We start from the raw sequence: 14,175 nt of genomic DNA on the forward strand, positions 1-14,175 counted from the left end.
AACCTCCTGGATGTCCCCAAGACAAAACAGTGAACCTGGGGTGACAGGGCCTTCTCAGTTGCAGACCCTCCCTTTGGAACTCACTCCCAGCTTGCATCAAACCCTCAAAACCCACCTTTTCAGACTTGCATTCCCCACCTAATTCTAATCCCCCTTTTTGCCTCTTAATTTTTATGATTTTGTTCAGCCTTTTCTAGTTTTTAAGCAGTACCTGCACCGCTTCTACAAGTCACCTGTGTTTGTCTGGGCCGGCACTACACTGCACGAAAGCACGGAAAAGTGCACACGCGGGGGCCCAACATAGTCAGCACACTCATCAAATGGAGTAGAACCGTCTGAATACCAGCACAACCACATCAACTAGAGTAGTACCGCATTCATATAGAGTAGTATCGTCTGAATACCAGCGCCCACACATCAAATAGAGTAGTACCATCTGAATACCAGCACTACACATCCAATAGAGTAGTATCGTCTGAGTGGTTTGCCCTTATCTCGTACCAACGAGCCCCTTGGACACAGCAGATTCCTGACATGACTCAGGTTTAACCTCATGCCCATTGCCTTCTAATTATTGTCTCCGGCCTGTCTCCGTCCGTCCGTCCGTCCGTCCGTCCGTCTGTCCGTCCATCCGTCTGTGAACAGCTAATCTCCGGCACCGCTGGCTTGATCGGAGCGAAACTGTGCACATACACCCCCTGGATGCCAATTCAGAACCTCTGCCTCAATATTTGAACATTGCCCTATTATAGCGCCACCAGGAGGCCGATTTTTTGCAACAAAAAAAAATTGACAGTACTCCACAAATGTTGTCCAAACATCACGCAAATCGGTACACATGATCTCTTTTTGTTATTGATCAAGACGTCCGATCCGCCAGATTTTTCACATTCCAGCCTGATTGGCGAATTCTGCTGGCCCACACTAACCTACCTGACCTGGCGGAGACCTGTGCTCCGAGGAGCACTTTTTCTAGTTCTAAAGTGTATTTGGCCGTGGAACCCCATCTGAAAAGATTTTGAGCCAGGGACCCCCATACAAGATTTGTATTGCCGTCCGGCAGCAACGATATAACATTAGACTGCTGTACCTCTGGCAGTATTCTTCCCATCTTATGTCTGATGACATTGTTTACATTGAATCAACATAACTACGTTCTCTTTTGTTATCTGTATACGGTATATATATTAACTTATCTGTACTGCAATGTGCAATTCAGACTGTTAGATTAAAAAATGATTCAATATATCCAACATGTACAAACCTGTACTTTACCAACAGTGTTGGAAAGTAACTAAAGTAATATGTAACATAAAGTAATGTTATTACTTTTTTCCAGTAACTAGTATAACTAGTTACTTTCACGTTTTGAGTAATACATATTACTTTTACTATTTTCCAAAAGTAAGTTATTACTATTTTCACGAGCCTTTGGTGGTACTCTGGGCTTGACAGTTGTGAGTGTACCAGATTTTTCTAGACAAAAAGTGTATTTTAGATGTGAGGTGGGGGCCTCCGAGTGTGGGGGGGCTCCAGCAAACAAGAACAGACAACAATGATGAGAGTAATAAGCCAAACCCTCTGAAAATTAGCTGGCCCTCCCTTGTACTAAAATTAGAAAGGCATGACCCTTCCCTATTTTCCTCCAGGGACCCCTTCTGTAAATTGGTCCCTAAAACTGGTCCCTAAAAGGTCCTTCCAAAAAAGTGGTCTTGTTTCCATTGAGAATTCATAGTCAAATGGTTTTCATTTAGTCTGTTATGAATTCATACACAGTAAAAGTGTTAATTTAATTCAAATGAGTGTAAAAATGGAACCAATGGACCCATCAAATATTTGTACATATTTTTCACTCTTCATACCAGTAACCTGTAAACTGATTGTATGACATTCTATAGTAGTGTGTATATCTGTCTGTCTCTTATATGTCATCATGATTTGTGTGCGTGGGGAACCCATTTGAAACAAGCCCAGTGCTTTAATGAGTCTTCCAGTTTAGTAGACCTTGTATTGTGAATTTGTACTTCCATGTACTGTTGTTCTCATGTCTTACTAAATAAAGTACATCAATCAATCATGTCATGTGTACAGAGCACTTTTTAAAAAATCCTCATTGTTAAATCAACAATGAGGATTTTACAATATAGGCTGCAGAAAAGAGAAAAAAACAACTGCTAATGTTGAAAATGCAAAGTAAGACTTTTTGGGGGAAAGGATGCAATTACTGGGGAGCGTAATATGTAGTAAGTAATATATTACTGGTTTTGAGTAGCTTTTCCAACACTGTTTACCAATAAAAACCTTGAATAACCTTGATAAAAAGAGTACAGTTATATAATATGGGTTTGTATTTCAAATAGGTTTGCACAAACAGGAGAGAAATGAAGGCAGTTAAACATGACAGTCTAAAAGCGACTGTAGTCTGTAGTAAAGAGTTCTCTCTCTGGTCTCGATAGAGACAAATTGCTTTTAACTCATTCTTAACCAAAATTGTACATTCTCTGCAGTTAAAGTTACTAAAATTAACACAGGTATCAAAAATAGATGAACAAACAGACAAACTCACATCCACGGACCACGCACACAAACAGAAGACCTCTCAGGGAGAGAGAAATAAATTAGATAGAGAGAGATAAGCTTCCACTTCCTTCTCATGAACCCATACACTCACATAAATCACACATGGCAAACCACGGGAGAGAGAGTGAGAGAGACTACAGTACCTACCTCAGACACCCACACACACACACACACCCACACATACCTAACTCACGCCTTCACAGACACGCACATAATTCATTCTCAGGGAGAGAGAAAATCATGCATACATACAGACAGACAGACATAACAGACTAGGCCTACATCTATTTCAGCAAATTCTGCGTGGTTTCAAAGGAATTACAACTTAATAGAGGCTTATTAATATAGGCATATAATATTATGAATCTAATTGTTATATAGTGGTCACAAAAACGGTCAAAGATATAAGTATGCCCCCGTCCCCCGGCCCGGCCCGGCCGGAGACAGGGATGGAGAGAGACACAGATAAGATATAACCAGCTGGGTCTGAGTAAATCAGACAAGCAATTGTGCTCAAATATTAATGACGACAACAGGAGCATTAACTTACTTTTAAAACAACACAAAAACAATTGCGTTTAAATAGTCATGATCCTCATTAACTTGTTTTTAAAACAGCACCAATTTACCTTGAAGAATAAAGAAGAAAAAAAGAAAGAGATAAGTACTCTCATAAGCTGTGAATTATGGTACCAAAAGAATGCAAAGAATTACGACCTATTTAAATGACCACTGTATCTAGTTAAGATATACATTTATGGGATTTTCAGTAATGTCTTTCTTGGAATTTTAAGGTGATAAAACATTTTAGCTTGTCAAACTCCCTGGCAGAGCTACGTTACAAAAACAATAATTCAAAAACAAAGATCCAAATATATTGAACACCACTGAGATACCAATAAACTCTTGTGTAATTGTTATAATAAATGAAACAAAACAAAATGTAAAAAATAATAATTAACTATTGAAGCATGATGTCTAATGATGACAACATGATCATCAATTCATTCGTTGGCCGACACAAATGTCAGGAAACGGGCGAATTGAATTTTTGGGGAAAAAATGTCACAGACCATTTATCACAGACCACTGCAACTTCTCTCTGCAACATATTGCGACGGTTTCGTAGCATATTCGTAGCATAGATGTTCCTTCTATTTCATTTATTTGTTTATTTGGGAGGGACAGCATGTATTAATGAACAAAACGTAGGATGCAATGTAAATACACAGGATTTAGTAAGAGATGCACATTTTCATCCATAGTCCTCAATACAAAAACAGATCAAGATCAGACACCATGAATAATAAACAGATAAGATCACAGGACCAGGGTTAAAAGCTAAAAGCGTTAGTCAGTCCGAGACCATTACTAGTCTTTATGGTCGCACGATTGTTGTTCTAGTAGCCAACATTTTACATTGGTTTAAAAAATGTAAAGGTTGGACAGGTAGTGGTATACTATTCCACAGCACTCTTCCCTGCACTGATGGGACATTCTGGCTGAAAGTGGTGCATTGACGCTGCACCTCACAGTCCCCTCTTGAGGTTGACCTATAGTCCCAATACAACTGTCTTTATTTCCTTTTGATGAATTCTCCCTAGGGAGGAGGGCAGAATCCATGTAGGGCTTTGTAGATTATACAGATGTATTTTAAAATCTTGAAAAAGGCAAAACTGACACTGCTGATATGAATGAGGCGTTGTATCAAGGACCTTGAAGGCTCTTTTGAAAGTTTGAGGACTCAGAGGGCCTCTCGTCACTGAAAGCATTTTCCAATTTGGAAATGAAAGTGCTCAACAAGTTCCGCTTAATGTCTTTGCCCATGAATGCATAGAGAAACGGGTTCATGCAACTGTTTGCGTGTACAAGAGTCATCAATCCAGTAATGAATGTGTTGTCACTGTTAATGCCTTGTAAAATTAAGATGTGGTAGGGAAGCCAACAGATGACAAATGTGACTATCACGGCAGTCATGACTTTGAAGGGCATAGCAGACCTGGCCATCCTGTTGTTCTGGATCCTTACAATGATAATAGAATAACACACAGTGATGATCACCAGTGGAAATACAAAGCCTAGAACAAAGCGAAAGACAGGGACACTGGTAGAGCTGAAGGGAAACATTTCAAAATTGTTGTAGCATTTAATAACCTCTTCATTATGTTCTATTATGTCACGAACCACTAAGGAGGGAATGCTCAGCAGCATAGAAAAGAGCCAGGCAACAACAACTGCAACTGCTGCCCTTTTCAACGTGCGATTGCGATTTGCCCAAAACACATACACAACAGCCACACAACGGTCAACACTGATAATCACCATCAGGAAGATGCTGCTGAACATGTTGAGAAACAAAACAAAGGAGGTGAACTTGCACATGAAAAGTCCAAAGTTCCAAGATCTGGTTGCTTGTAGACTGATGTTGAAAGGGAGCGTTGCACAGAAGATGAAGTCGGAGAGGGCCAGGCTGAGGTACCACGTTGCAGGGACTGTCCTCTTCTTCATCTTGAAGCCAATAACCCAGATGACCAGGCCATTCCCCAAAAGCCCTAGCAGGACGATGATCACATTTACCACAACCAGGGTGACACACCCTTCTTGACACACATATGGTAGTGATGATTTGTTAATGATGTATGGAGTGTAATCGCTGTAATTATAATCTATGCCATAATCATCTGTACTTGTAGGAGACGGTGATGGAGCAGATGTCATGGTGCACTTCTAAAGAAAAGGAAATACATTGATGTGTTAAGTTAAGTTCATTTTGGCCATACTACATTATGCATTTAGGGGTGTAACAATTAATCAATTTAATCGATTCTAAAAAATAATTGATAATCATTTCAATACAAAATAATTTTGAGGGAAACAATGCAAATGTACCTTTTTTCTTTCAAACCTTTTTAAATAGTGCAAATATCTGATCTACAAGCTCACTACGCATTGCAATGTGATGCGTTGTGAGCTTGTAGATCAGTTATTTATGTGCACTTTTAAGACAAAGTAGCCTATAACTCGTTAATCAAACTAATTGATTCAGTCGATTATACATTTTGTAGCAATAATTGCCAGATGCAGCCCTGGATCAATTTGACATTTTGGGCTGCAGAAAGAAAGGCTCTTTATGCTATAGTTTTCCACATTATACTTACACTAATATACAAACACTAAAGAACATTTAGTAGACACTACATGAAACAACAACAACATTAGAACACAGCATCCAGGCCATATAGTTACATGAATGAAATCTGCATTGTACAGTAAATGCAATTTGCAATAAAAAAGTATAGTAATTCATTAAAATAATTACAACCGAATATATTGAACTGTAAGTACTGCCATTAATACAGAATTGAATGCCTGCACTTGCATAAAAATAAAGAACAAAGAAAACTATGTAAATTAAAAAGCATTACAGTACACTGAAATATGTTGTACAACTGCAAAATCAAAGTCAATCAGAGATTCATTGATTGTTGGTATCAACATTCAACAGTCAACACATCTGTGCCACCTGTGCATTCTGAACTGGCTTATAAAGTATTCTGTCCAAATGGATTGATAACATAATTAGAAAGAAGAGTGAACAATTTTGGGTTGTTGTGTGTAAACAACTGTGGTGTAGTTATGTTTACTTTTCCATTCCATATTTACCATTTTGCAACAAAAGTGCAAAATGTGTTTAGTGAGTGAGAATATAATTTAGCAAAAAAAAAGAGTACCTAACTACCTGAATGGGTCTCTAAGGTTTTGTCAAAAGGGTGACTGAATAGACAAATGGGTTTAGGCATTTGGTTCAGAGAACTAGAGGTTACGTAGGTAACCCCGGTTCTTTTAGTTTAGGAGTGAGGCACTCACTATGGGAAACAGCGCCATCTGGCGATGCAACAGAGCTACACAATACGCTCCCGGGGCCCATTTCATTGGGCTAGAGGGTATGTCACGTAACCGGCTGTCCCTTCCCCTTTCCGGAAGGACATATAAGGGCTGGTCGTGACGTAGTACTTCCTCTTACCACAGGTCCTCTGTTCGCAGTGGCGAAACAAAGGGGTGTTTGGTGAGTGCCTCACTCCTAAACTAAAAGAACCGGGGTTACCTACGTAACCTCTAGTTCTTTGTCGTTTTGAGTCGTGAGGCACTCACTATGGGATCTATAAACCCCCCGGAAGCGTTAAAAACATTGTATCCCCAGAAAAAACCGCACGTCCCCTACTGGCTCAGGGACCCGCACACGGCGGGCCCCCGCTTCAGGGACGCCCAGGCCCACCGGGCCTGGACACGGCACAAGGGATGAGATAAACGAAAACCCCGACAGACCGAAGTCTTCCCCATTCAGCTAATAGAAGACAAGGCTCGTCACCTACTAGCCTCCTAGTAACGGAACAGGGCCCCCCTGCTCCCTAGGACCCAACAGATTGTTAGCCCCACGGGATCACATCAGGGGGAGAAAGGCACCTCAAGTAGATGAGGCTGCCACGCCAAGGACTGCGTGCGTCACCGAGGAAGCCGCCATGTCCAGGCTGTAGAAAGCTGCAAAGGTCGAAGGAGACGACCAGTCAGCAGCCCTGCAAATCTCCTGGACCGAAAACCTCTCTAGAGAGGGCCCAGGAAGCAGCCAATCCCCTAGTCGAGTGCGCCCCCAATCCAACAGGTACTGGGGCCCCACTACTAGTATAGGCGAGCCTTACGGCCTCAACCATCCACCTGGAAAGCGTTGACTTGGCCATCGCTTTCCGCTGGTCACCCCAGCCGTAGGTGACAAACAATCGTGTTTACGACCTACCAGGCGCCGTCACCTGACAGTAGAGCCTCAAAGCCCTCACTGGACAGAAACAAAGTGACCACTCATCCACCGCCGAAGCGAAAGGAGGTGGATGAAACGCAACCAATCCGACCGGAGCCGGTGCAACCCCCCCGGTCTTGGTAACGAACGCCAAGTTTGGCGTCAGCAGAACCCGTCTGCTATCCCCAGAGCACCTCAAGCACTCCGAACTCACCGGGAGTGCATGCAGGTCACCGACCCTCTTGGCCATAGCCAGGGTCACCAAAAGACTGTTTTCAGACTCAACACCTTGAGGCTCCCAGTCTCGAGACGTTCAAACGGGGGGAAGGCAGAGTGCATTCAGCACCACCGCCAGATTCCAAGCCGGAAACAGAGGCCTGTTACCCGGCCTGGTCCGTCTGGCCCCGCCCAAGAACCGCCGTACCAGGTGACGATCGCCAACCGTCCCGCCTTCGAAAACCTTCGTGGCAGACGGAGATGGCATCCAAGTACACCATGACCGTCGAGAAGGTCAAACCCTGATTCAGCTTGCTCTGCAAGAGAAAAAGGAAGCCGCGTACCGGGGCCCGAAAAGCCACCACCACTGGTGACTGCCCCTGGCACCATGACACGAAAATATTCCATTTGACGTCATAGGCAGCCCTAGTAGAAAACGGCCCTCGCCCTCTGGATGGTAACCACCACGTCAGGGGGCAGACCACACGAATCTAGGTTGGCCCCCACACAGGCCAGAGCCACAGATCTAGGTCCCAGGGGCTGGGGTGGTTGATCTCGGTCCCCACCTGCGTCAGCAGGTCCGCGATCGGAGGAAGGGACCCGGGTTCGGCGTGGAGCAGAGAAGTTATCTCCGATCCCCACACGCCCCAACCTGGAGCAACTGGCAGTACAGTCAGGCCCTGGGGCCTGACCTTTTCCAACGTCGGGCGGAACAACTCCAGCGGCAGGAATGCATAAAGCAGTTCCCTCGGCCAGCTGTGAGCCAACGCGTCCAGTCCCAACGAAAAGTCCGCTGCCTTCACCGAGAAAAAGCGAGAGCACTTCGCGTTCTCTGTTGAGGCAAACAAATCGACCCGTGGTCGATCGAACCTGGTCCAAATCAGGCTGGCGTCCGTCGTGACAGCCGTCCGTGAGATCACAGCGCCTCCCCTGACGCCTTCTGACAGAAAGGGTGCGCATGAGCACAGCCTAAGTGAATCCACGCAAGTGGAGACACCAGACCTTGTCGAGGGTCCACGGTAGGTGGGATCCTGAGAGCCCGCATCCACCTCTGAAAGGTCCCAAAATAGCCTACTTAGGCAGGTCAGGTGTATGGCTGAAGTCATGAGACCCGCCACCTGCACGCACAGCCTGTAAGTGACTGTCTTTCCTACGTGGAAAGGCCTCACACAGGACAGGAAGCCGTCTACCCACTCCTGAGACAGACGTGCTGCGAGCGTGGTCGAGTCCAGTGAGAACCCTATAAGGGAGGACTGCTGGGACGGAACCAAAACGCTCCTTCTAGAAACCGACAGTGAAAAACCGACAGTAATCGCGCCTCAGGGCTACGTTGGTCCACCTGTCCCCCTGACCGAACGTGCGCAGGAGCGCCACGGTCATCAGCATACGAAACCTGAATTTCGTAAGAGACTTGATGAGACCCCTTCATCCAGAAAGGGTCACATAGCCTCCCCCCTCCTTCTTTGGCCAGAAAACACACGAAAAACCAGTTGTACCAAAAACTGGGGAAAAAACCGGGGTTACCTAAGTAACCTCTAGGTTCCAATTCGTAGACGGTTTTCTGAAGATGCCCTTGCTCAGTAGAGAGAGTCCCTCTCTCTCAGAGACATGGCTGCATTACCTCTCCGCATGAGAGGAACATCCTGTGTCTGACATAGGAGGCATGTAAAGGTACGTGGAAAATCACGTTGTTGTCCAGGGGAGCTGACCGGTACAACCACAGTGTGTTACTGCTGTACTGAGCCTGACCAGTACAGAAAACCAGTGTAATACTGACGTACCTGCTGCATTAAGCAACACAGTGTTGTCGTAAGCGAGGCTAGGTAGCCGCTAGGTGAAAACAACAGCAGAAATTTCCTGTGCACCGGGTAGACGGGAACGTGGAAACACGCATCCTTTAAGTCTATGCTGGTCCATCCGTCGCCCTGACGCACCGTGCGTAGTAACGCTGCGTTCGTCAGCATGCGAAAATTGAATTTCGTTAGAAATTTATTGAGACCTCTCAGGTCCAGTATGGGACGTACACCCCCCCCCCCTTTTTCTGAACCAGGAAAAAACTTTGAGTAAAAACCCAGGCGTTTCCGATCTGGGGAGAACTCTCCTATTGCGCCATTGTTTAGGAGAGAGAGAACCTCCTCTCGTAACGTAACTGCCGCTGCGCCCGTCGCGCTGGAGAAAATCACTTTGTCTGACATCGGGGGTTTCATGCAAAACTGTAACTTGTAACCCTTCTGTATGGTGCGCAGCACCCAATGAGACGGGTCGCAAGCTTTCCATTTCGCTAGACAGCGAGCTAGTGGGTTGAGGCGAGTTAAAGAAACTGCTCGCTCCACCGGCTGTCTGCCCGTTGTCATGGAGACCAGTGACGCACTCGCACGCTCTGGCGTTGCCAAACGTGTGACGCTCGATAGAGGCAGTACGGGTGTTACCTGATTGACAGAAGGATTCGGGAAAGTCACGTGACCCCGCACGCGGTGCCTCCCCAACATTGGTATCCGGTCGGAGAAGCCCCTTGTCCGTCTCCGGTCGGAAACGGAAACAGTTGGATTCGGGGAGGTCACGTGAGACAGTACGCGGTACCTCCCCGACGTCAACATCCGGTGGGGGACGCTCGACGTCCGTCTCCGGTCGGACACGGAAGTATGTAACTTGTTTACCTTCCGTTCGGCCATCTTGAGAGGGCCCTGTGATGCAGAAGCGTTTTGGCGCCTTCTCCAAGATGGTGGAATCGGTTGTAAAAACGGGCGTGACGCCTGTACCAAGGCGCCCTCTGGCGGACAGGGGTGGTACCGTTCTTACAATTGATTTTACAACTGGTTTCATTGTTACCTTCAATGGAGTCAGTACATGCAGTGTTTCTGTCCCACACGTATTTGGAAAAACGAGAACCGGCTTTACCAAATACTGTGGGCTCATGGGGGGGGTCAGATTGCTTGTCCCACACGTATCTGAAAAACCGACGAGGGGTTTTTCGGATACTGTGGGCCCAAAGGCAGACCATCGAGAACGGTCCTCGTTCTCCCTAGCACACAGGCGGAGTTGGAAAAAAACAAGGTTTTGTACTTTTCAACGCATGTAAAACCACAATCACAGGGTATTTCTTCACAGATCTTACAGTAAGTGCGACATGCTCCTCTGTTTGGCTGTGGAGGCTGGAGACTGGTTTTCCCATCTGCACTGGAGTTATTCAATTCAGTGTAGCAAACACATTGGCATAATGGCGAACATTATATAAAAATAATGGAGAAACGCATTATACTTCGTATCCCGTCAGTGTTTGGAAGGCCGAGAAACCGGTTCCGTCCAATCATTAAGGGCTTAGTTCAGAGTTAGTCAATTCAGTGTAGCAAACACATTGGCATAATGGCGAACATTATATAAAAATAATGGATAAACGCATTATACTTCGTATCCCGTCAGTGTTTGGAAGGCCGAGAAACCGGTTCCGTCCAATCACTATGGGTTTATTTCAGATAGTGTCTGAACCATGCAGGGTGTGGTGAAAGAACAACCATAATAGCACAAAAACAGGCAATAAAAACAATATATTGACATTAAGGCATTATATCGTATCCCAGCCGTATTTGGAAATGCAATATGTGATAAGTGTGACAGACATATTGGCACAGTGATAAGCATTAAGTACCACAATATACTGACGTTGATATGCATAACATGTTGTATCCGACAGTGTAGGAGGACGAGCACCGACCATTTTCCTAGCATTGTGGACTCATGTCGACATGGTTTGAATAATGCAAAGGTTTGGTTCTTTGTAACAAGTTTTATTGGCACAAAAAACAGGCATTATATTTTGTACTGACCTCACAGAATGTGCAAAAAACTACCCTGCTTCTGCTCTGTAGACACTGGGAGGAACAGGGCGGTCAACGTCGCGTACTCCGCTCACGAAGGGGGTCGGGCTAGCTTACCGCGGGCCACCGCTCGTGGCAGCTGGAGTTGGGGTAGGGAGGCGGGAGTGTCGCGGTGGTGCTGGGCGAGCACCGCTAGCACCTTCGGCGTTCCCCGTACAGGCCCTGGCCTGACCGTAGCGAGCCATCGCGTAGTGAAAGAAGCAGCTGCGGCTGTAGCCGAAACAGTTAAGCTGGTTAAAGCCAGGCCGTATCTGTGACGAAGCAGCCTCACCGGGAGCCGGACGAGACAAGCAACACAGTTCGAGTATCGTGGAAAAGAGCGACAAAAAGCTAGGCTAACAGCTCTATTCGGGGAGTTAGCTCAACGGATAGGGGGTTAGCGCTGTGGAAGTAGCCAAACAGCTAAGCTAGTAAGTTAGCGGCTAGGCTAAGAACAGCTTTAAGCTAACGTCGGCTCACAAAAAGCTAGGCTAACAGCTCTGTTCGGGGAGTTAGCTCAGCGGGAAAGGGGGTTAGCGCTGTGGAGGTAGCCGAAGCTAGTAACAGCTAGCGGCTAGACTCAGAGGCAGCTAAGGGCTAACACCGGCTCACCACGAGGTAGAATAAAGTTAGTTTCCTGGAGTTTAGTCGAGCGAGAAGACCCGTGGGTGACTTATCCTAGTCTGCGCTAGTTTCGGGGGGACAGAGCGAGAGCCGCTGGTGTCCACTAAAACTACCGGCACAGGCCGTATCCGTGACGAAGCAGCCTCACCGGGAGCCGGACGAGACAAGCAACACAGTTCGAGTATCGTGGAAAAGAGCGACAAAAGCTAGGCTAACAGCTCTATTCGGGGAGTTAGCTCAACGGATAGGGGGTTAGCGCTGTGGAAGTAGCCAAACAGCTAAGCTAGTAAGTTAGCGGCTAGGCTAAGAACAGCTTTAAGCTAACGTCGGCTCACAAAAAGCTAGGCTAACAGCTCTGTTCGGGGAGTTAGCTCAGCGGGAAAGGGGGTTAGCGCTGCGGAGGTAGCCGAAGCTAGTAACAGCTAGCGACTAGGCTCAGAGGCAGCTAAGGGCTAACACCGGCTCACCACGAGGTAGAATAAAGTTAGTTTCTCAGCGGGAAAGGGGGTTAGCGCTGTGGAGGTAGCCGAAGCTAGTAACAGCTAGCGGCTAGGCTCAGAGGCAGCTAAGGGCTAACACCGGCTCACCACGAGGTAGAATAAAGTTAGTTTTCTGGAGTTTAGTCGAGCGAGAAAACCCGTGGGTGACTTATCCTAGTCTCCGCTTTTAGGGCTAAAGCTGGTTTCTCACTTTGGGTCCTGAAGTGTAGTAATTGTCGAATAAATGTAGAATTCAGTTTTTAACAAGCGTGTAGCCTTGTAACATCTGCGAACAGAGGAACTGAAGAGGAAGTACTACGTCACGACCAGCCCTTATATGTCCTTCCGGAAAGGGGAAGGGACAGCCGGTTACGTGACATACCCTCTAGCCCAATGAAATGGGCCCCGGGAGCGTATTGTGTAGCTCTGTTGCATCGCCAGATGGCGCTGTTTCCCATAGTGAGTGCCTCACGACTCAAAACGACAAAGAACTGAGTTTAGTGTTTTAGCAATTCTAAAAAACTGGTATCGACTTTTTTCTATGAGATGCAGTCATTGTCTCTGATTCTGAGTCGAGATTAATATTTTGCCTCATTGCATTTTCCCTCTAACTGTGGTGCAAATGAGACAAAATATTATATCTGTGTGTTGCTTTTAAATTATATTTGAAACATGGGTAAAAGCAACCCAAAAAAACTTGAGGCTTATGAGATGACCTAAAATGGAAAGTCTGTAAGTGCAATCAAGAGTATAGACAGGTATGTAGTAGAAGGCATGAGATCATACAAAACAAGGACATTCCTTCAAACTGTTAATATACTTGCAGTTTAAACATTTGTTGGAGAAATAATGTGCAAGTAAATTCACTCACCTCATACAAGAACACCTGCAGAGAACAGATCTGGGTATGCAGTAGAAAAGAAGTTACTTATCTTTCAGACACTGCTACCCTTTCGGCATGCAAGGTGAACCAAGTCTCTCAAACCCATTTCACATTTCCACACAGCAGTACGGAGAGGGAGGAGTGACCTAAGAGTTGTTTTGACTTGTCTTATGAATCAGCCTAACTAATTTTCAGTTACAAATTCAATATTCTATGCCATACACAAAAGAAACACAACAGCCATGAAAGATCCAAGGACCCGTATGTATAATGTCTGTAACAACAACAACAAAATGTTATAATGCAGAGGAAAATGGAAGAAATAATTCACTGTTATGGCGATATTGGACTGTCAAATATATTAAACACCCTGCCCTGAAGGCCTGCCTTGATTAAATCAATCCTTTGATCAAGCTGTATGTAAGGCCATGGCCCATGTCACACATATTGTTTCTTTCAAATCAAATCAAACTGTATTTATATAGCATGTTTACAACAGCTCAAGCTGACCAATGTGCTGTACATGGTTAAAACAAAAACAATTCAAAGCATTAAAAGCAAATGGAAAAAAACAGAACAATTCAACAAAAACAGTTCAAAGCACCAAAACAAATGAAAAACATCAACAGATAATATGCATTAAAGGGGAATTTTGAACCACGGTTTTCTTGCCTTTTCTATGATATTACAAGTAAGACGCGCGAACGCTGGAAGCGAACGCAGCTCGAAAATATTGTGTATTTACGG

The 14,175-nt window shown here is 45.3% G+C and overlaps 1 protein-coding gene across 1 annotated transcript; it reads right to left on the minus strand.

The window, feature by feature from the left end:
* Positions 1-4,278: 4,278 nt before the first annotated feature.
* Positions 4,279-5,298, minus strand: LOC311065645 (chemerin-like receptor 1; the record flags this gene model as incomplete). Its single annotated transcript, XM_084086089.1, has 1 exon — positions 4,279-5,298. One exon carries the CDS (start codon positions 5,296-5,298, stop codon positions 4,288-4,290), a length of 1,011 nt encoding a protein of 336 aa, XP_083942215.1. The 3' UTR covers positions 4,279-4,287.
* Positions 5,299-14,175: the final 8,877 nt, after the last annotated feature.

Source organism: Gymnoscopelus microlampas (assembly GCF_963454915.1).
Source record: "Gymnoscopelus microlampas genome assembly, chromosome: 18".
Taxonomy (NCBI): Eukaryota; Metazoa; Chordata; class Actinopteri; order Myctophiformes; family Myctophidae; genus Gymnoscopelus; species Gymnoscopelus microlampas.